The sequence below is a fragment of the Python bivittatus genome, unplaced genomic scaffold, assembly GCF_059951505.1.
Source record: "Python bivittatus isolate LINGU-HERP-01145 unplaced genomic scaffold, Pbiv_v1 ctg000080_np1212, whole genome shotgun sequence".
NCBI lineage: Eukaryota > Metazoa > Chordata > Lepidosauria > Squamata > Pythonidae > Python > Python bivittatus.
Window position 1 is genome coordinate 29,875,652 of NW_028277035.1, and position 23,813 is coordinate 29,899,464.

Here is a 23,813-nt window from a genome sequence, read left to right on the forward strand (position 1 = left end):
TTATAACAGAGCAAAGCCTCCCAGGAATGTATTAAACAGCTTACAAGTTTTTCAGAACTCCTAAAAACAGAGTAAATCCCAATTTTGCTTCAATTGTGGAAATGTTGAAAATACTGTATTTCAAAGTACATGAGAGAAAAGAATGGAGAGGCTGTGAATACCACACTTGATCTCAATGTCATCTGCAAATGTCATCTGCAATGTCATCTCTAGTCTCAGAACTAGCATACTCACTGGGAAGGTCAGCATGGACTACATGATTGCTTGAACAACTCAGCATCTTCAGGGATCTTAATAAAACAAAGTTTTCAGTCATTTGGAGAGTTCTATTTCCATTCAAGTGAACATAGGAAAAGTTTCTCCCTTGGTATAGGGGTAGAGATGTAGAGGGTGGGTTCAGCATGCACAGCCCTATTCCACTCCACACTTTGAACCCTTGGGCATTGTTTCAAATGTGAATGTAGCTAAAAGTTTGATGGCACTTGGAGAGTGTTGTTTCACAGGAATGATAAAATATTAGGAGTTGAAGAGAATATCTTTGGAAGTACTAAATATGCATTTTGCTTCTTCACCCATATTCAATAGATAGTTTGTACAAGTATCAGTAAAGATCACCTATTATTTTGTGCAGTGCAAAAAAGAAAAAATATATTGACTTTCTGTATGCTGATTGTATGTTCATCTTGGGGTGGGAGAGGGGAAATTGGGATGAAAGAGAGCCCAATTACTCGGTGAACTCCATAACTGAGAGGGAACTTGAAGATTTCCCCCCCACCCCCATTTCTAGGCCAGTATCTTAGCCTCCTTGCTACACTGGCTTTGCAAGGGCAACTTTTTTTCCTGTAAGGTATCAGTTCAATTCTACAACTCTTGAGATTACATGTAGATTATTCGATAAAATATTATAGGTAGGAAATGACTCAATTTTGTGGATAATCAGAATACTGTGTGGCTTCTTCACTGGTTTTGAACAAGATAAGAGATCACAATGCACCCAGGCAAATTGAAAAAAGGTTAATTTTGAATCCTTACTGAGTATTAAAATGCCATCACGTATTATTGCATTCCAGTTCTGAAGTTTTGCACATGTGCAATTGTCCTTTAAAATACTTATCGACATTAAAGTTCTAGATAAAGAATCCAAGGAAATGGGAAAGAAATCCTCAGATTGCTTTCATGCTTGTTTTCTATCCACTCATAATCCTGCATAAAGTCTGTCCTGTCTAGCACGATGTACGATGTCTCACAGTAAAATTGCTTATGGTTTTAACAGAATCCTTATTTTTCAGAAATTCTTGCTCCTATATTCCCTTCAATGACATATTCATAGAGTGTCAGATGGCAAACTGCTTCTTTCTATGGTTTGCCTCACTTTTTCTTCACCAAAATAAAAGCCTGTAGACTCTAGCGAGTTGCTTTTTACACTTCACCATTTGGAAAAGAATATTGCTGAAATGATCCCGATACTCTTTCAAGCTTTGTTGGTTTAAAAACTGGTGTTCCAATTGATCTCAGCTAGCTTTTGTATTCAATAATCCTTTAAAAACCTCTGCAATACACAGACAATTTAAGAAACAAAACAATATCTTGCTAGCTGTCAGGTATCTTTTCCATATCACACTTCCTTTCATGATGGCTTGCAGATATTTGTCTTTCAAGAGTAGTCTTTTCTATCTGGGGCACTTTTTTTCTTATTTTACACTTCAGGATGTTTACTTCTAGAATGGATCCAGTACCTGACTTCACCAATTGGTGGACCTTCAGCAGATAAACTTGTGTTCAATGCCTTATTTCAGGGTGGGGGGATCATTTGGGGGGAAAGGGGCCAACTGGCTTTAACTGGAGATTTAGGGCTGCTTGCAAATTCCCCCTCCCATATTTACAAATACACTACAAAGCAATGTGGGTGTTCCCGGGGAGGTGCTGCTTTATGCATGAAGGAAGTGGATCTCACCTGGTGCTGGTGGAGCCAACCTGCCTTGCCTGGAGGACAGTGGCCCTTCTGCATCTGTTGCATGTGCACAGGAACCACTTCTGTTGAGCAGAACCATTCGGACACTTTGCAACTTAGAAATGGCAGGGCACTTCTCTTGCTCAGAGGCTTTGAGGAGGGAAGTTTGCAAAGCAGCCCTTCAAGGCATAATTCTAACATGCTTACCCTACCTGAGGTCAGCTTTTCAGATGAACCATATTGGAAAAGCGTGGCATTATTTCTGCTCCCTAGTGCAGAAAAGGACTTAATTCCCAATCTGCATGATACCAGAGGTGGGTTGGGACTTTTCATTTATTTATATCCTGCCTTTCATAAGGATCTCCGGGTGGCAAGCACAGGGCTCCCTCCTCCTATTTTTCTCTATGGAAACATACCTGCAAGATAGATTTGGCTTAAAAAGAATAATTGCACCCCCACCCCCACCCCGGGAGCTTCCATGGCTGAGAGTGGATTAGAATCTAGGTCTCCCTGTGCTCCTAACCCAACAACCTTAACCACTATACTGCTGGTTTGTTTTTAAAGCTATGCAAAAGCTATTTTAGGTGTTAAGAATGGAAATGAACAACTATAATGCAAAACTTCTTTTAGATTTTGCATTACAGTTGTTATTTATTTCCATTCTCAAAATAGCAGAAGCTGTGACAGTGATTTTCAGTACAAACGCCAGGGGAAAGACTGGAGGATAAATGTGGGTAAAAGAAAGAGATGGGATCTGTGGATGAAGTTTGATGGAATGGATATGGACCAGAGATGCCTCATGCCTGTTGTGCTTCTATGTTATTCTGAATGTTGTTTTGTAACAAAGCTGTTAACTGAAAATACTTCAATTAGAAGAGAAAGAGTGGACATTACCCACCTGAAGTAAAGGAAATTGAAGCTGTATAATCCATGATTTATTATAGGAATTGCACAATTTTCCCATTGCTCCTGGGAATTGTCATGGATGTGGATTATGGGTAGGTCAATTAACCGCATGAGTCTTTTGTTTCATGGTATGGATAACTCCTGCCGCAGAAGTAGAGACTTTGTCTGAGCTATATACCCACTGTCATATGTTAATTCTCTCCATAATATCTTCCTTCCTAAATTGGCTTTGAGAATTGGACAAATGCATATTTGAAGGGTGACATTGTGGAAGAGCAGGCTGCTTAGAAAAATTGCAGGCACCTGTGCTGCCTTCTTCCCCTCAATAAAGCTGCAACCTTAAAACAGGTGGGTGGGTGGGAAGGAGACACTTTGCGTGTCTTGGAAGCTCTGCAGCCAGCAGCAAACAGAGAAAAGCAGCCAAATACAAGAAGACATTTTTCCTTCACAGAGACTGGATGGTCCAGAGGAAAAGAAATACAGAGGTAGAGCAAAGAAAAGTGCAAGTATAAAAGCCCAATGTGGAAAGTGGCAAGTTCTCTACAGGGCAGCCAGTAACAGAGAAGAAGAAAGCAGAAGAAATTCCAGAGAGGAATTAAAGCAGAACAATGTTTGTAGGAAGAGCTATACAATAGAGTATAGTATAGAGGAAATACTGTAATAGCAAGAGTAATTGAATAGTAATAGAGTCCAGTAATTGTTATTGTAATAGTAATTAGCCTAGTAATATAGAAATAATAGGAATAGAATATAGGATAGAGGCAATAGAAACACTCACATATAGACTTGTAAGTTTCATATTTCACTTCTGCATCTTGTTTTTTTCAAAATAAAACATCTCCCCACCACTATAGGGAGATATAAAAAACACCTGCCAGAGTCCAGGGCTTTGATGGATCTTTTGAGTCTGAGTCAATCAAATTGGACAAAGTTTAAAAAGAACCTGTGACAGACATAAAAGGCCTGGTTAGCCTGGTTAGCTTATGAGTACAATTATGGTCAAATGTTTCTACTACCAGTAATTACCAACAATTGCCAAGTTAATGGATGAACTTTTAAGGGTGTCAGAGCTCATTTGATAGGAAGTATGGCATGCAAGTGAGGAAGAAAGTGATCTGGTTTGCTGAGCTGAAAGATCTGCATCTCAGCCAGTCATGGTCTTTGTCTGAAATTATTTTAGAAAAGCAGCAAAACTTAGAGAAGGACCTTTGCACTCTGAAAAAAATGCATATTTTGTATTGCTATTTAATTGAGAAAGAAAACAAGAGAAAGGGGAAAAAACAAAAAGTAAAAGTACACAAAGACTATAAACAAGTTTATAATTCTACAGAAATATTACTTCATTCATCAAAATTTAATTGTGACTCTTACATCACCTCAAGAAATCTTTAAAATATAGTTTCATTTTTTTTTTCACTTCATGGATCTTGCCTATAGACAAAGTAGTGCTTTTTTACATCCATTCAAACTATGAAGGGACATTAAGAAAGGTTACATTTTCTTTTTTGATACTACCACAGCTCAGTAACTGTTTATAACAATGATTTTTAGAATAGAATTTTTAGAACTCCAGGGAGTCATTGACATCTCTCTCCTGAGTAAGGACAAAAGCAGAAATGATTGAACGGTTGGTAGTTCTTTATTTAAAAATATTTGTATTACATAATGCTAACTAAAAATGAGATATTGTATATCTAACTACAATTAAGAAAAGGAAAAGGAAACTGTGGAAATTTATTAAATTACAAACAGCTCACCAAAAATGTGACTGACTTGCTTTAAAGTCCTCTTCCTTACCTCTTTGTCAAAAGAACTTGAATTCAGATGTTGGCAGTTCATTACTGCAAATCAAGTGTAGATACATCCTTCCAATTGTAATAATTCCTTTGGTCACCCCATATGCTAAAGAGTCATAGTTCTTAAGATCCTACAGATTCCAAATTGTGGGGCTATAGCTAAGCAGAATATATGCATCCTTAATCAGCAATGATCACTCTAAAGGCATAATAAGAAACATGGGGATTTCAGCTCCAAATGAGACAATAATAGGACAAATGCAGACCAGTCCATAAAAGTTAATGTTCCAATTTCTAAATTGCATCTCCTCCATAAATTGGCTGCATCAACCTCTTATTAACCATTGTGTGATGTGCCTAGAAATGGTATGCAGAATGTTTTAAACCTGAACCATTTCAAATTAGAAATCTTATTTATTTATTTATTTATTTATTTAATTTATTTATTTATTTATTTATTTATTTATTTTATTTTATTTTATTTAATTAATTAATTAATTAATTTATTTATTATTAAATTTGTATGCTGCCCATCTCCCCCCAACGGGTGACTCTGGGCAGCTCACAGTTAAAATCAGAAACATCATCAACAATTAAAAATCCCCCATAATTAGTTAAAATAATTTAATCCATTAAAAATCAAATATAGACAACAAACCCTGTACATAAATACTAAAACATTCAAGATGATGGGAGAGGGCAGGGTCAGTCACCCACAAGCCACCTCCACTGGTGTGAGCCCCATCTGGGCCCCAGGCCTTCTGGCACAGCCAGGATTTCACCCCTTTCCTGAAGGCCATGAGAGTGCGGCCACACCAGTTCTCGGGAGGCAGATTGTTCCATAGGGCAGGGGCCACAGCAGAAAAGGCCCTCTGCCTAGACCCCACCAGTAGAAATTTCTTGACCAGTGGAGTCTGCAACATGCCCCTTCTGCTGGACTGAGTGGGGCAGGCTGAAGTAACCAGGGCGAGATGGCTCCTTGGTCCTGTGCCATGAAGGGCTTTAAAGGTGATGACCAACACCTTGAATTGGACCTGGAAGCAAACTGGCAAACAATGCAGCTCATGTAACAGTGGTGTTATATGTACTTTCCTAGGGGCATTCAGAATTGTCTGCGCTACTGCATTCTACACCAGCTGTAGCTTCCAGATACTCTTCAAGGGTAGCCCCATGTAAAGCATGTTACAGTAATTCAACCGGGAGGTGACCAGGGCATGAGTGACCATGCAGAGGGCCTCCTGATCGAGGAAGGGGTGTAACTGCTGCACAACACAAAGTTGTGCAAAGGTCCTCCTAGCCACGACTGCCACCTGCTCTTCGAACAGGAGTCGTGCGTCCAGGAGGACCCCCAAATTATGCACCGGGTCTGTCTGGGGTAGTGTGCTATTGCCTGACCACCTTCTCAACAGCCTTTCTTTAAAAGAGAAGATTGGAGACTGAACAAAAATTGTCCAAAATCCAGACTCATTGGTCCAAGGAGTCTCCTAAGGAAGAGACACAGTACTGTCTCCTTCAGGGCCAAAAGAACCACTCCCTCTCTCAAATATACTATTTTATTATATAAAATATATAATAGCATATAGATTTTAGACAAATAAACAATGCACAAATATCAACCATCCTTTCATTAAGAAATGATTGGCTATCAGTCCACTAGGACATACTAGATGGAAGAAAGAGATATAAGATTTTAAATGTACGGTTCCTTATATATGACTAGAGGCTTATATTTGTTAGTTGCTGATTTTCTGCTCCAATTATGGCTTTTTTTTTTTAAGTATGGGCAATAAAACTAGGTTATCCAATACCTTTACTTACTGGACAACTAATAACAAGGATCACTGTGTCACTCTTCTGATCTTTACCAATATATCACGTAAACAAATATGAAACATATTATTTAAAAATTCCTCTTTTTTGGAAAGAACAACTTGCCCTTTCCAGCACAGTGAACTTTCAAACTACATAGCAGAGACAGAGAATACAAGTCAAATTAGAGACATAAGTGGGTTTTATTAGAATATTATTAGAATATTAGAAATTGCCCTATTCTGCATTATGTGAAGGATTCATGCTGAGCTGGAGTCTAGCTAAAAACAAGGAGAAAAGCGTGTGTTTATGTAAAATGCCAGGGAAGGAAGAAAGGGCAGTATTAGATTAAATGACTTGCCCTTCTGTCAGACTGACCTTGTGATGGGGCCATAAAGTGTGTGAATCACAGTTTCTTGGAACAGTGACAGAGATTTCAAAAGAGAGAATTTCAAATTTGCTTTCTGTTTCACCTCATTTACAGCAGTTGGTTGATTATGTTTTCTGCAGTTTCTTTTTATGGAAAGCTCATAAACCTGGTGTTTGTGTGTGTGTGTGTGTGTGTGTGTGTGTGTGTTTATGGAAAAGCCTGGCTTGGCAACTGTTTATTTTTATGGGAAAGAACAAAATTAATTTCTTATACTTCCCACCCTATTCTCAACGATCAGTTCCACACAATAAAGAAGGACCTTATTATTCCTTGCCATCATGTGAAATTTGCCACAGAATTTCCTTATTTTTGCTGCAAATTCCACTACATTCTGTCTAACAACAACAGCAACCATTACTACCACTAATGAAAAAAGTTTAGATTAAAAAGTGTGTGGATGATGAGTTGATGGAAATCTGTAATCTTTTTAGTGTGTTCTTTCCTCCCAAAGTAGAAAGGTAGGACATTTATCTTTGTTTTCAGTGTAAGATTCTCTTTTCCTCCCATTGCAACTTTCTTTGTTGATGTTTCTACTCTATACCTTTATGAGGCAAGCCAATTTTCAAATGCCCCTCTTTCTTCATCTTTCGTTGGTATAAGCAGCGACCAAAGTTTTGGCCACACAGAGCGTCTAGTTTTGCCTTGTGCAGTGGTGGCAACGCATACAAGCACTTATGCTGATAATTCTTTCTGCTTAATTATGAAGAAGGCAGCCAGAGGCCAAACATGACAGCAAAAGAAAACAAAGCTTATTCCATACAGTGTTTCAGTAATTGGCTGAGTGGGTAAGAAACCTTTGCCAGTGATCTTGTCTGGCACCTGTGAAACTATCAAACTAACATTCCCTGAGCCAGATAACTAATGAGTAAGACCACAGAAAAACTTTTGGTGTCACAGGACCCTTCTCCCCAAGTGACTATGTAACTGAAAGTGGTCATACAAATGAGGAGAAAGTGGGAGAGAGTCACACATTGGTTAAAGTAAACAAAAGGGATTCCTAGAAAGAGAATACGACTAAGGGAAAGGTTGTAGGCCAAAGTTTGCACATCACCCAGGTGACTTGTCACCAGGAAAACCAACTCCGCAACCAGCCAACTCCACAGCCCATTAGGTAGGGCAGCAGTCCACAAGAAACAACTACCTTGATTTAGGCTACCAAAATCTGGGGCTCTGTACCCCCAGTGTGCCAAGTAACCTTCAGGCCATTTCTAAATTGCTTCCTTAACAAGAAGACAGCCTGGAACCTATGAGTTGGCTTTGTAAGTAGCGTTCAGGTCCACTGGATAGGGCAGTGCAGACCTACATAACTAAATACTTTGAGATCAATATTAAAGATTCTATAAATAATAGCTAAGAATATCGAGAAGGCATGTATCACAAGAAAGGTAGTGAGGTCATTCACAGCTCCATTTCCAGATAACCTGAGAGTTTCTTCCTTGGGGAGTTGTCCCAAAGAAGTCCCCAAACCAATTAACAAACCATCATTCATCATATCCAAAAGATATTCAGTAAGTGATGCTATCCTGCCTGGAACAAATTAACCACACATATGTTAGTCTGGGATTAGTTAATATGTTACATGAGTGTTAAGCCATCATGGCTGAAAGTTATAATTTGAGTCAGCATTCAGGCTGCTGCCAGTCTACCAACAGAACTTTAGCCATTTGTGTTGTAATATGAGGGAACCTGATATGTGGAGTCCTTGGTGCTCTCTGAGCTTGGTTGTTTCATTGCAGACATTTAGTTACCTGACTAGGTAACATCATCAGTGCTAGTAGCACATTGATGACATGGCACTTATCTTTTACATCAAGATTGCCTTAAAGAATATTGGACAGACTGGTTGATTATTGTGAAAAGAAAAAAATTAGGATAAACCATAAGTAAAGAAAGGTGGTTGTTCTTGGCAGGGAGTAGTGAATTGATGCCCAACAAGCAGCACAATGCTCCTCTTTCAAATATCTATACATCTCCTTTTATAAAACTCTTGCATGGAGGACACATCTATCCACCATTTTAGTAATTGTCCAACATATAATAGGGGCTGTATTCCTGTCTTCCATAGGGGAACTTAGTTCTCCGAGCAGAGAAAATATTAGATATCAGATCCTTCAATAGGATATCAGTAGACACTGCCATGATATAGTCATCAAAAACTTCTCACTATTTTAAGAAACATAAAAGCCTCTCCCAGTATCTGGTTTATACTACCAACGCTCCACAAGAAGGCTTTTACATAGATCACTTTGAGGCTATGCCTTTAGCAGATCTCATAGGGAGATTCTGTATAGCCCCAGTGGAACCACACTTTGTCCTTCTAGACTGGCCAAGCAAAGGACATCATCCACTATGTCCTCTATTGCCCTATGAAACACTGATGATAGATAAAGTTAAGGGACGAGATGCAGAATGATTGAATTTGCTTCTTCTGAATACAATTCCATTTGTTAGCAAACTGGTTGCTATTTCTGCTATACTCTCTTTTAAACTTAGAAAAAAAAATACGTTCTAAATTGTAGCACTGGTTTCAGTTCTATTTAATTTCTGTGTAAGTTGCATTCTCATCTCATCTCACCTTATATTCTGTAGTCATAACAATAATCTCGTTACTTACATGTTAGGGGTAAACAGGAAGGATATGCATCAGAACCTATGTTTGCTGTAACAAAGTTATTTCTGAAACATATTTTTGTGTCTTAGAGATCATCTCCTCCTTTGCTGTGCAAAGTCTCTTTGTTGAGATAGTCTGATGGTTGCTTCTCTTGACCTATGCTTTCACAGCTTAATATTCTTACTAGCAAGGTTTGTTGTCACTATTTTGTTTGCTTGATTTCTCTCTGCTTTGGTGGATTTTTGTTATTTTTAATGTTTTTATTTGGTACTCTTGCCTGGATTTAAAAAAAATACTTTTTAAACTTGAAAACCACTTAAAAGTAAATGCATTTTTCTGACAGTAGTATACTTCACATACACTCCTTATTATGGTGTAATTATTAATTATAACTTGTACTGTTTATCTGATGTCATATGCTCACTACTTTTCCTAAATATTTATAACTTCACTATTTTGTCTATTATTTCATTTTAAATTGAATTCCTTTTTCATATAGCTTTTGTTTAGAGAAAATTGAAACAGGATGTGAAAGGATGAACTCACTGCCTCGAATGAGCAGGCATTTCTCCTTCCTTCCTGAGACACAGAGTTGCTACCTGGGACAGAAGTTTAATACAGCCCTAGCTTCTTCTTAATTGGAGAGGGTGTCCCATAAAGCAAACCAAAAACCTAGTGTAAGTGTGGATATGGTGAGGGAGCAGTTGATCCAGGAAGACTGCAAGGAGCAGAAAAGTCTCCAGGCCAAAGGCAAGCAAACACAACCCAAGGAATGGCAAGCTTTGGAGCAACTGGCCCAAAGGTAAGACCTGCTGAGATACAGCCCAAAGATGGGGAAAGAACCCAACCAGCATCTGCAAAGAAGGAGCTGAGGGAAGTCCACTGTGGGCAACCACCTGGCTGCAGAGTTCTGCAAACCAGCTCCAGGAAGAGAAGACTGTGAGTGCTGGGGACAGGGAGAAGAAACCACACCACAAGTCTTTAGGGGTAGGAAAATAAGCATAGAACATAGAGATAGAAAATCATAGGTTAAATAAGGTAGAAGTAGTGGTACAAATCTTACAGCAGTTGGAAGACCCTAGACTAAGATAGGAAGTAAGAAAATAAGTAAAAAATAGACACAAACATGGAGGTGCAGAGTTCACTTTAAAAGTTAAGTAGTAAGACAATTACAAACATATCAACTTTGTAAAGTACAACAATCTCTAGTGGGGACAAAATAAATCTAAGACTTCGTGTCTGGGGTCTATGCCAGCTTGAGAAAACTCAGCAAGAGGGAATAAGCAGTCCATGTTTCTCTCTGTAGGTTTGCCATGGGAAACATGCTGGCAGTATGAAGCATCTCTCAGATTTGGCATTTTTTATCTACCATTCCTCATGACCATTCGGGAGAGAGAGAGAATGAGAGAGAGAGACTGATTGACCGATCTTAGGTCACTTGTGTAAACTGCCCAGAGACCCCCAGCTATTGGATGGTTTTAAAAAATGGTAGATATACTGTATTTGTTTAAAATTATGTAAAGTTATGGTATCTTCCTAAATTTGAATCTCCTGTCTCAAGACTAAAGCTGTCCATTTTACAACACTGATTCATCGTTGTCAATGTTAAGCTATATAAAAATTGCTTACAAATGATTCCATTCATAATGTTTTTGTCATAGGTGACAAATTATACACAAGTGACAATTACAAAAAAAATAAAAATGGAAACTTCTAGGAGCATGGCAGTTAAAAAAAAAGATGACTTTTCATCACAGATGTGAGAAGATAAAGTATAAATTAGTTTCAAATAACAATTGCCTTCCTGCATTAAATTTCCTAATGTCTCTTATACTGTCCCTGAAAGTCAATTGCTTCCTTACAGATGTCTTCAAATAAAATCTCACGATAGTAAATTTCATTTCACCCTAATGACACATGAAGGAAAAGAAAAGTCATATAATGAGGTTCTGCCTCAGCGTCTGCAGGCTATAAGGATCCGGATGGGGAAGAATGGGTTCAGACTCATAAAATTGAGTGGCTGTGGATTCTGGGACTACCTGGATCCAGAAATTTTCCATATTTCATTCTGGGTGGGGTTGCACTACCCCAAGTATACTTGTTACAGAATGTGGGGGTCCCCTTAGACTCACAGCTCCCCCTTGAGGAGCAGTGGCAGCTAGGGCTTGCAGGGCCCTTGCACAGCTCCATCTTCCACCTGCTTCTAGACTTCTAGAAGTCCAACTCACAGGCACTCATGCCTTAATCACTTGTGATAAGGGTAGCTGTGGACATACAGTTACAAGTGTTACTGATACCAGTACCCAGTATGCTTCTGAGTACAACTTGAGGTGCTGATTCTTATCAATAAAGCCATTCAGGATGCTGAGATTCAGCTGGCCATGATCTGCCTATGTTTCAAAAACATAAAAGACCCTTTTTCCCTTCAGGCACTGGATCTGGGAACAACATGACCTACTGGATGAGTTTTCTTGGCACTTGACGTGTTCATGTGTTTCTGTTTGGGGTTATTTTTTTTACAGTTTGTTTTATTGTGTTGTTTTTATTGGCTCATTATTGTTTATTAATGATGTTCTCCATCCTGAGTTACGTGTCAGTTGGGCAGCTATACAAATCAGATGAATAAAGATAACAATGTTTTGAAACTAATGACAAAATAGGAATTTGTGAGAAGATGTTGTGGAAAATGAATATTGTAGCTAGACTTGTGGACATAAACATGTGAGGAGATTTTTTTGAGAAGTGGTCCAGACCACCAACCAAGAGACTCAGATTGTGACCTTCCAATTCCAACATTCTCTTTTTTCTTAATAATATCCACAGCCGTCAGCTACTGTTCTGAACTGCTACTGAAGCTTTAGCTTTGCAGTTTCTTAGTGCTGGGGAAGGAAGGTGCTGTAGGCTCTTAGCATCTCTACTGGGGCAGTGAGGCTGCTGAGCTCTGTTTCCCCTTTCAGCGTGTTTGCTGTCAGCTTGCTGAAGTCCAAGCCTGCTCCTCCTTTACCATCGGTCACTTCCTAAGCTGACAGCTGCTCTCCACTCTTGGCTGCAAATTCTTCCTCTCTGCTCTACAACACACTTACATCCCCACACGCTGGTGCTCTCAGCATTTTCCTGTTGTGACTGTAAACCAGATGTGGGCCAGTGTTCTTCAGGCTATCTGAAAGTCTCAGGGGAGAAAACAAACGAAAGGAAGAGCTCACACTGGCCACTGCATGGCTTTTCTTCCACAAAACATCAGCTATTTTACTTTTGGAGATGCTAGGGGCATAGTCACTCTGTTTCCTAAAACTTACTCACTGTGGACATGCCATTCATTTTGTAACAATGTGTCATGTCCTGCCTCCTCATAGAGTACTTAGGTGAAGGGACCCTTTTTGTGAAGAAAGTGTACAAGATGCTGGAATTGCTCTTTGAGCAGAAAAGGCAGAGTAATAGTTGTCCATGGGGGAGGCTTTAAACAACCAGACATATGTTTAATGCATTATATGTTGCCCAGAATCATGTTGATGACTGAGACAACTTATACATTGAATAAATAAATGAAAAAAATACATACAGTAAATGTTCTGCTAAAGGGAGAAGGTTTATCAGCTCCCTGTCCCCTCTCCCCACTATACACTGCTCCCTTCCGTGACTCCCTGCTGTAGCAGCGCTATCACACATCTTCTGATTAGTAAGTGCCAGCCAGTTGGTCACCCTCTACAGGTGAGACAGTGTCCAGCATGATATCTTGAGAGCAGGACACATAGGGTGATTGGTCATTTAGACCACAGGCAATAGTGCTATCAGAAATGAGGAAAAGGTGCCTGGGAAGGGGGAGGACAGCAATATACAGCCCAGGAACAGACAAGGCCAACCAAGTGCTAACCTTGTGAAACAAAAGCTGATGATGAAAGATTAGAAATAATCTGGACAAGTCTACTCAAAGGAGCTGAATGCCCTTTATGAGATCCATTTATCTTATGAAGTTGCTTCTATTTCTTCTCTCTAATGAACCTATCCCATCTCCTGAGACATACAAGACTTAAGACACACTAGTTTACTTAACAATATGCAGCTTATGATTTCAATAATCAAGGGATCCTTCATTTTTTACTAGGGCTGCTCCACCATAGATAAGCAAGTATTGAAAATGCAGAATGGATTTATGAATAAACACATATGAAACTGAGATGGATCTAAAATCATTTGATCCATCCTTCTCTAGCTGTTAAACATTTTCCTGGTAAACTACTGTATACATGCTTGAAAGATACAAACCTTTCAGGGAAATAAGAAGCAACACACTAAATTACAAGGCAGAATATAATTAGCTTTTTTCCATTATTTATTTTTAAAATCATCCTTATTCTTTTTGATCCTTAGGCGGACTATTATCCATACAAGAATGAACAGTAATGAATAACCATTGTATTAAACCCTGTATGGTTGGAGAAAATGTGAGTTATCAGTGTAATAAAATAAATACTTGAATAAAACTGGCTTCTCTTAAAATGCATCCCAAGTAGCAATGATATTCATTAGTATTAAATATTATTTTATTAATTTAGGCAACCTTGAAAATTAGGGACAAGGAAAAATGATTTAATTATATGAGTCATTCAGTCTCAAAAGTACCAAGTCAGATGGTACTTTTGGAAGAGTTATATGATGAAAATATTCAGGTCTTGGTAGATAAGAGAAATTACTATGCTGCTTATAAGTCTCTCATTAAATAGTCAAGAAAAACGATTAATTTTAATTGCCAATCAAAACAGTGCACAAAAGCAGCAAGCCATCAAAAATAATGATTAGTCTCCCAGTTTTAATTTTTGTGTACACTTAGAATTAGTGAGTGTTTTATTACCAAGTATTACTGTCATCAATATTTATTTTGATGTATATCACATACTGTCTATTTCTATCCAGGACAAAAAGTGGATGTGGGGCACAGCAATATTGAATTTTCTGCTGCAACCTTATTCTTATTTTGATATTACGTGAGGGCTCCTGGTTAGTTTTTGACAGAACATTAATTCAATTGAAATACAATGTATGATTGTTAAAAAAAATGTCTGAAAATGTCTCTAAGCTTGTATGTGATTAAATAGTGCCAGAAGCAGGGAAGATTTTCTTGAAGTTAAAAGGTACAATAAATCTCCTATTATACTTCCAATTAACTAAATTGCTAGCCTTATTGTGAAAAGTAGAAAAATGCAATTGAGTTGCTGCTTGAGGCATGCTAAAAGGGTGGGAATGGCAATAATGTAATTAACTGACTTCAAGTACATTAAGAAGCATAGTTTCCCCTTAGTGCCTTTAAATATATCATTGAGTAATGTGGAATTGTGTTTCAGAAGAGAAATAAACCACTGTTTCCAACTGCTGGATTGTCCAGCATGACCTTTAGTCCAATTTGACCAAGAAGATTTAGAAAAGTTAACAGAGGTCAGTAGGGGAACTTTATGGTGTACAGCAGCCTGTACAAGTTCCCTCTTTTCAAATCTGTAAAGCAGCTGCATTCTACAGCTGACATTATCAAAAAGTACATAAGTTGTTTTAATAGATCAGTTTGAGGCAAAATAAATAGCAGAAGGAAAGGGCTGAATCTGGATCAAAACTGCAACAGGAAACAAAGTATTACATCTGGTTGTCACCATACTAAAATCTGAGTCAGGACTGGATCTCCTGCACAGCCTTATAGCAGGGTCCATTTGCACATTCTAAACAAAGAGAAAGTGTGGTGGTATTATCACACAGTGGCTGGTAGGGGAGACATGCCTGTTCACAAAATGACTATTCTGGAGGGTATATAACACCCATCAGTGAAGCAAACTGTTGAGAATAAAGAACAAGTAACTTGTCCAAGAACTTGGATACTCATCCCAAATAGTATCTGAGCATTAAAATATACAAACACACACATACTGCACTTGTATTTTTCTGTTCCAAACGAATATCTATTTTAGAGAACATAAAACATTTATTTTGTGGAAGATGTTCTGAGTCACCAGTGCTCTTGTTCTTCTTATCATATGAAAAACCTATTCCCAAAGAGAATATGGATTGCGAGCATTTCACAAGATAATCTTACCTGTCCTAATAAAATATACTGATCTATTCCCATACAGGTTTTTATAGTTATTTATCTTCATGGCAAAGGCTGGTCTGAATTTTTCCCTGGTTTGATGAGTCTGGTTCTGGCAAATTCACTGCTTTTTCCAGCGTGCCCCCAACCATGTCTTTTTTCCCCCTCCTCTTCCCAATACTGCATTTTCAGTGTTGGGAAAACCAGGGAGTTAATGGTTGTTGCAGTATTTCTGTTTCCAAGGTTGGAACTCCCTTTCCAGTCTTGGAAGGGGACTCTGATTTATCCTAGCCTTAGAGTGTGTTTTAGAGTATATAAGGTAGCAAAAATTCTGAGGAAATTTTATTTCATCCTGTAACCATAAATATGCATAAGAATGATATATATCTTTTCACAGTATAACACTAAATTATGAAAATATAAAAGCTGCCACATTTAAAACTGAGGAATGATTAAAAGATCAAAGTTCCCTACAAAAACTAATGTTTACTATCGAGAATGTATTTCCCCGAGGGAGAATATACAGTATATGTTCAAAGAATGTGTGAATCCTGGGAGACTGTAATGTCAGATTTCCATTTCTCCAATGTGTAGTCATGATTACAGCTGAAGACTTACATTGATATCTTCCAAATCCAAGAAGTTCAACACGATGCCATTGCGCTTCCAGATGATTGGAGGTCTCAGAGGTCCATGTATAGCACAAGTCAATACAGTGCTTAGCCCAACAGTGACTGTGGTAATGCTGACATTCTGCTCTTCAGGGAGTATGAGTTGAACCACCTCTGTGAAAAGAATAACAAAAAGCAGTGTATTCATATTATTATCTACTAAATTAAAATGGCCTTTTCACTGCTTGATTAAGGAGCTTTCAGCAGTAACTAAAATGGAGCCAGCCCCGAAGGTAAACCTAGAACAACAGGAAATAGGACATACCTCAAAACCCCTATATTATAATTTATTTCTTTATTTCAGACTCCTTGCCTATCAGACAATCTTCCAGGTTGTTAGAAGTAAGATAATGTCCTTCAGTCTTACCAGCCTGCAGAAATCAAATTCATATTTAAGAGATTAGAATATATTTTTCTTTCTCAGTGCTGAGGACTCTAACAGGCACACCTGTTTGGACTAATTGTTTCTCTGGTAGGAATGTGAAAACTTCACCTATTTATTTATTTGTTTGTTTGTTTGTTTGATAATTAGGGCCACCCAACTGAAGCAGTGTGACTCTGGGCAATGAACAGCAAAAACCCACAATAAAGCAAAAACAAAAAACAAAAAAACCCCACATAACATTAAAAACATACCCAATATGTAAAATATAAGATGGGCAACCAAACACAATAATAAAACCACCCAAAGAGGATCTGACTTAACTGGACTCAAACACTTGGGGAAAAAGTCATACATGGTCAGAACAACAAAGAAAATCGTTATTTTTCCTGATAATCAGAAAAAAAAAAATACTGTACATATTCGTGGATAAACTGAGAATTCTAGGTCCCAAATTACACCCCCAAAATCGGGTTCAGCTTATCGACGGATGGGCTTATCTGCAAGTATATACAGTACCCGTATTTCCCATATATACTTGTAGATAAGCCCATCTGTGGATAAGCAACCCTTAAAATTTTAACTAAAATACCATGAAAAAAGGAGCTCAGCTTATCTGCAGGTGGCATATCTTTCATGATATTTTGGTTAACAATTCGAGGGTCAGCTTATCCACAAATGGGCTTATCCCCAAGTATATGTAGTAGTTTTATTAGGATAGACAATCCTAATAAATCCTGCCTACTGAGTAAACAGTCATCCAAATGTCCTCTTACATCAGAAAACCAGGATGATAAGCTAACCCATTCTAAACTGCTTTGTATGAACTGGTTTTAGGCACAAGAGTATTTTTTCCTTTTCTACTTTGCACTGCATTCTGATTAATACCTGCAGAGAGATAATAAAATAGCCTAGAATCATGATGTCTGTACATTTTACTCCCTCAAAACCCTACAATAATAGCATTATTATTTGCATAGGCAACTTTGCCAATCAGCACTTTGCACAGACAGGTAAGATACTTGATGGTGGAATTAGTGTCAATGGAAAAGTGTTGTTGTTAAGCATTTTAACTAGAAATAATGAGAACTGGTGAACCAATAAAGCAACATTGTCAAAAGTGAAACATTTGCCACTCTATAATTCCCTAGACATCTCTTCTTGACTCTGGACAATATAACAGTTAAATGCTCCAAGTGGAGCTTTCACATTAATAGCCCATTCAGATGATTTTTTTTTAAAGGGAATGATAGTTCATATCACATCTCCTTTGGTGCAACATTGATCCAGTCTGTGGCTGGCAGACAAACAAAATAGCAAATACATGGACTTCAGGAGAAATATGACATCTCTGGAAATCATGTATATCACAGCTAACAGTTTAGGCTGCAAATTTCCAAATGTCCACTAGAGGGCACCAGGAGATTCAGAAAATTCTGAACAGATGACTCCATCTAGAGGTGACCTGGAATTTTGCAGCATAGATATGGTAGCCCTAATCACATTAATTTGATCAAATAAAACAGGTTTTAAAACCCCTTAAAGGCCATCAAATTTCTACAGAAATAAAGGAAGGAGGGGAATTGATTCAAAAGTAGCAGAAGAAGATAGAAAGAATGATGGAGGAGGGCTAGTTGGGAGGAAAATAATGAACAATATTCATTACTTTGTTAGAGAATAATTATGCCAAGACCTCAGCTGAAAATAAGGAGCAGAGAGATATTGCTAACTGAAAAGCAACTGCCACATGATAGAAAAGAAGAAAGACATTGAAAATTATCATTCCTGAAATAAGATCCTGGCTGGAATTTACAGAGGCTTTATCATGATTAAGAGTAATCAGAGCTGGGTTCAAGCAATAGCCTTAGAAATTCACATTCTTCCAGAGGCACTGTTTTTACCACTTGAAAGAATAGGTCTTTCTGACAACAGTGGCAATGCTTTGAGAGCCGGTGTGGTGTAGGGGTGAGACCATGAGTTCTAGTCCTGCCTTAAGCACAAAACCAGCTGGGTGACCTTGGGCCAGTCACTCTCTCTCAGCCCTAGGAAGGAGGCAATGGCAAACCAGTTCTGAAATCTTGCCAAAAAAACTTCTGGGACTTGTCTAGGCAGTTGTCAGGAATCAGGACTGACTTGAAGGCATGCACCCACACTTACACACAAAAATGCATGAAAGCAAAACTCTTGATGTGGCTCAAATAAACAAGCAACACAGACCTTTAAGTTGGCAGCTGGCTGGAGAACCATTAAACACAATGCCCACCTATTCTGTAACACACAAAGCATGAGGTTCAGACCTCCTTGGAAAGTAACTGTGAGCAGATACCTAATTCCTTTTTATAAGTGTCAGGGCTAATTAACCTTTAAGAGATACAAACTGAAACAATGGCTAATCCAGTCATCTACTCTTTGCTGCTTCAGTTCCTTTCCTCTTTATTGATGAGCAGAGAAATTAAGAATCTACCCTGAAATACTGATTAGTGAATCTGACACGGCCTGGGCTTACTTGAGTAGCAAAACACTTTATCAATGCTGTAGTTGGTATAAGGAAAAGATTGTTGACATTTGCTCTTCAGAATGGCAGTGGCCTGATCAGACTCTCCAAGGATAGAAATTCCTTTTTTCCTTTTTCCAAATCAAGCAGCGAAGTGCTCCTCAGTATGAATGTTCAGTTCCAGATAAATGGTATCAGATTTTAGCAGGCATTACAAGCACATAATATATACTTAAGATGCCTGTCAGATGGGGCATTTTACCAAAAAAGGAGGGGTGATTTTTTGAAGCACACACACACAAACCAGATTTTAAAGCATTCACTCCTGCATCCATGCTAAAAAAAAGTTAAGCTAAGCATACTAGCATTTCATTTTTTTTCAATGAGCTGTTATTGATGTCTTCCTTCAGTTACCAGTTGTGTTTCGAAGGCTTTCTAAATACAGATGTAGTAATTAGGAAATTGTTCCTGTGATTTTACTAAATTAATAGAAAGGGTGCCATCTTTGGTTTTAGAGCAACCTTGATTAGCCTTTTCTCAAAAAACTATACATGTATTCTGAGATAGGCATCTTTATTAACCTCATGCTTGGATAATTTTACCTCAGATAAAATTACCAAATGTTTGGAGATGCCAGCCTTGCTCAATGTTTCCCAACATGTCTCCACAAAGGCAAAGTCCTGCCTAACTAATCTACTTGTTTTCTGAGGGTATTAATAAACACGTGGGTAAGGGCAAGCCGGCAGATGTCACATATTAGTTTTTCAAAAAGCTTTTGACAAAGTCTCTCATCAAAGACTTCTCAGTGAGTTTAATAGCTATGGAATAAAAAGACAGGCCCAGTTGTGGATAAGTAACTGGCTAAAGAATAGAAAACAAAGAATAGGAATAAATGGATATTTCTCACAATGGAGGAATGTAACTGGGGGGGGGGGGTCACCCTAGGACTGCTTTTTTTTCCTTTTAATATTTATAAATGATCTGGAATCAAGTGTGACTAAGGGAATAGCCAAGTTTGCTGATGTTGTGCAGAGTGATGCAAACAAAAAGGGAGTGCAAAGAGACCCGAAGGGATCTCCGCACATTACATTAGGGCAGTAGGTGTCAAAATGGCAAATGTCATTCAAGGGGAGCAAGTGGAAAATGATGGACATTGGTGCCAAAAATCCTAACTACTCATACAAACTAATGGGATCAAAGCTAGCAGTGACTGATGAGGAAAGAGGTCTTGGAGTAATGGTAAACAGTTCAATTAAGGTGTTGATACAGGGTGCATCCATTGCAAAACACACACACACACGCACACACACAAACAAAACAATAATGGCATAATAGGAATCGTAAGAAACAGTATTGAAACAGGGTGGTCGAGGCCACCCAGGAGGTGACATGTGGGTGGGTTCTATCGATGGTTAATTCATCCTTGGGGGAGGGGGTGTTTCCTACTCCATTTAAAGAGGTGCTGGTTTGCCCTCTCCTCAAGAAGCCATTGTTGGATCCCACTGTTCTGAATAATTTTCGATTTTGGGGGAAGGTGGTAGAAAAAGTGGTGGCACTGCAGTTCCAGAGGATCCTGGATGAAACAAATTATCTGGACCCCTTTCAGTCAGGTTTCAGGTCCAGATACGGGATGGAAACAGCATTGGTCACACTCATGGATGATCTCTGGCAGGAGCAGGATGGGGGTAGTGTGCCCATCCTGGCTCTTCTTGACCTCTTGGCAGCTTTTGATACCATCCCTCCACTACTTTTTAACATCTACATGAAGGTGCTGGGTGAGCTCATCCATCACCACGGGATGAGGTATCATCAGTATGCAGATGATACTCAGTTGTACATTTCCATCCTGGTGAACTAAGGGATGCTGTGGATGTAGTTTTGCAGTACTTGGAGGCTGTGGGGGTCTGGACGGGGAACAACAGGCTTCAACTGAACCCTGGTAAAACAAAGTGGCTGTGGGTGTGGGGCTCTTCCTAGGGGCTTACCATCTTTGGTCCTGGATGAGGTTGCACTGCCCCAGATGGACCCAGAGTACAATCTGGGGGTCCTCCTGGGCTCATGACTCCTGCTCGAGGAGGAGGTGACAGTCATGGCTAGGATGTCCTTTGCTCAATTCCATATTGTATGCCAGTTGCCCCTTTCCTGGATTGGGAAGCCCTTCTCTCAGTCACTCATGCCCTGGTCATCTCCTGTATGGACTATTGCAATGTGCTCTACATAGGGCTACCCTTGAAAAGTATCTAGAAGCTGCAGCTGGTGCAGAATGCAGCAACATGGGCAGTCATGGGCGCCTCTAGGGCTGCTCACATAACACCTCTTCTGCGTGAGCTGCATTGGGTGCCGGTTTGTTTCCAGGTCCAATTCAAGGTGTTGGTTATGACCTTAAAGCCCTTCATGGCCTGGGGCCAGGTTACCTGAGGAACCATCTCATCCTGATTACATCGACCCATCCCACCCAGTCTGGCAGGAAGGGCATGTTACGGACCCCATTGGCTAGAGAATTTTGATGGCAGAGTCTAGGAGAAGAGCCTTGTCTGCTGTCACTCCCACCTTGAACATCTTGTCCCCTGAGGTGAGATTGGCCCCCACTCTTCTGGCCTTCCAGAAGAACATTAAGACCTGTTTCTGCATGGGAAATCAATGGGAGTTTGCAGCACTGAGAATGGTTGGTGGCTTGAGAACTTTGTCTTCATCTGTCTTTTAACTCTGTATACTTTTGTAAATATTTTGTATAGCTTTCTTTTTACTTGTAAGCTGCCTAGAGTCACTTATACAGTGAGATGAATGGCATATAAATTTGATAAATAAATAAATAAAATAAAATAAAATAAAATAAAATACAATGCATAATTCAAATTTGGAATTCACTACCATGAAATGTGGTGCTGACTATCAGCTTGGCTGGCTTCAGAATAAAGGGCTGGACCAATTCATGGAAGTCCTGGGGATCAACGGCTATAACTGTTGATGGCAGCACTGAAGCACATGACTGCCACTGAAGGCCACCTGCTGGGAGACTAGTGGGCTTCCTTGTGCTGTCGGTTGGCCACTGTGAGAACAGATAGCTGGACTAGATGGGCCAGGGGTCTGATCCAGAAGGGCACTGCTTATTGTTCTTATGATCTAAACACTTCACAGCTTCTATTCAATTGCTCTGGTATGCATACATTTTGCTCCATGGCTTAGTTTGTGGAGATCCCCTTGCCAATATTTTTGTTCCATTTTCTGCAGAGTTTACTGAGAGTCAAACCCAAAGAGGCTGTCACTGCAGCAAGCCATTTAAAAACAAGCGTCAAATTTACTGAAGCTGTGCACTTTTCATTAGGGAACATTAAGTGCTGGATATGTAAAGCACCAGAAGGCAGCTCTGTTATAATGAGTTAAAGAGAGCAGAAAATCATACAGTTAAGCTAATAACCAGGTATAAAATACTCTGGATGGGTCAGGTATGAGACTCTATGCAAACGTTTGCTCTGGAAATCAATATTACTGTTATAGATTGTGTAAAATTCCCATAATCTGGTCAGATTGTGTCTTTGTTCTATCTACTGTTATTCACACATATTTGAGACTTGATTAGGACTGGCCATTCACAGTTTATAACATTTTGTTTTGATTATTTCTAAATATTCATAACACTTATTTCTGTAATTTCTAACACTAATATATGCTACATTAGTACTGTACATTTTTAAAGTTGGAGTACATTTTCTTATTTTGATGAAAATAATTATATTTGACATGTACTTGATACAATAAAGAAAAACAATTAGCAAAACACATAAAATGTAGTGGCTTTAATGACGATTTATTTTGTTTAAAGAGATAAGAAGAGGAAAACACACTCCACTGGCTTTGTCTTTCCATGGTGTTTCCTTAATCATACTTTTTTCAGAATAATTTGGATTCTATGAAGCACTTTTAACATGTCTCACATTCTTTCTTTCAAAGGTACTGTTGTAGCATTTCCTTTTAAAGTATGACAAATATTGAGTTTCACGGAAGAGTAATGAAAAAAATATTTCTTAGAAAAATTGCATATGATACTATTAGTCCTTCATAATAGTCTGACCGTTCTAATACATTCTAACAAAGTCATAAGCTAACAGAATAACAATCATTCTTTTATTTATTGCAAGTGCTTTTGGAGAACACAAACTCACAGGTGTTAAAGGTGAGTGAGAAGATCAAACAAACGGGGTTATGATTTCACCAGCATAGATCCTATTGTGACCCTGTGTGAGTCACTAGTATCTGAGCAGATGGCAACATCTAGCTGATCCCGTTTGGACTTTGAAGCCAAGTCTGCTTAGAATTCACCTAGGAAACCTACAGGGAACACCAGGGCTGTAGGTTAGACTGAGGATTCTAAAAGCTTTCTTCAAGAAGGCAATGACAAACTAGCATGGTATTTTGCCAAGAAAACTACATGGCTGTAATCCATGAAGTCACCAGAAATCAAGCTTGATGCAAAGGTACTTTTCCTACTTTTAGGGACTAAGAAAGAAATCCGAGGCAGGATATATAACTATCTTGCAAGCATGCATCTCTAGCCATATGTACTTGTAAATATTCTGTCATGGTAAGCTGTTAAACATTGTATATTGATCTATAACCATTATATATTATTGCCTCCCAGTTGTATTGTTATTGCTGTTGTTGGTCGTGCAGTCAGCCAGATGTTTAGACTGGA

At 38.8% G+C, this 23,813-nt stretch overlaps 1 protein-coding gene across 3 annotated transcripts in view; it reads right to left on the reverse strand.

Annotated features, from left to right (window-relative positions):
- The window catches only part of FSTL4 (follistatin like 4), a 419,610-nt gene that overhangs the window by 45,382 nt on the left and 350,415 nt on the right, over positions 1-23,813 (reverse strand). For all 3 annotated transcript variants that reach the window (XM_088134769.1, XM_088134770.1, XM_088134768.1), the window contains one exon: positions 16,192-16,358. In XM_088134769.1, coding sequence (XP_087990895.1) covers positions 16,192-16,358 — 167 coding nt within the window. The remainder of the gene's footprint in view (positions 1-16,191; positions 16,359-23,813) is intronic.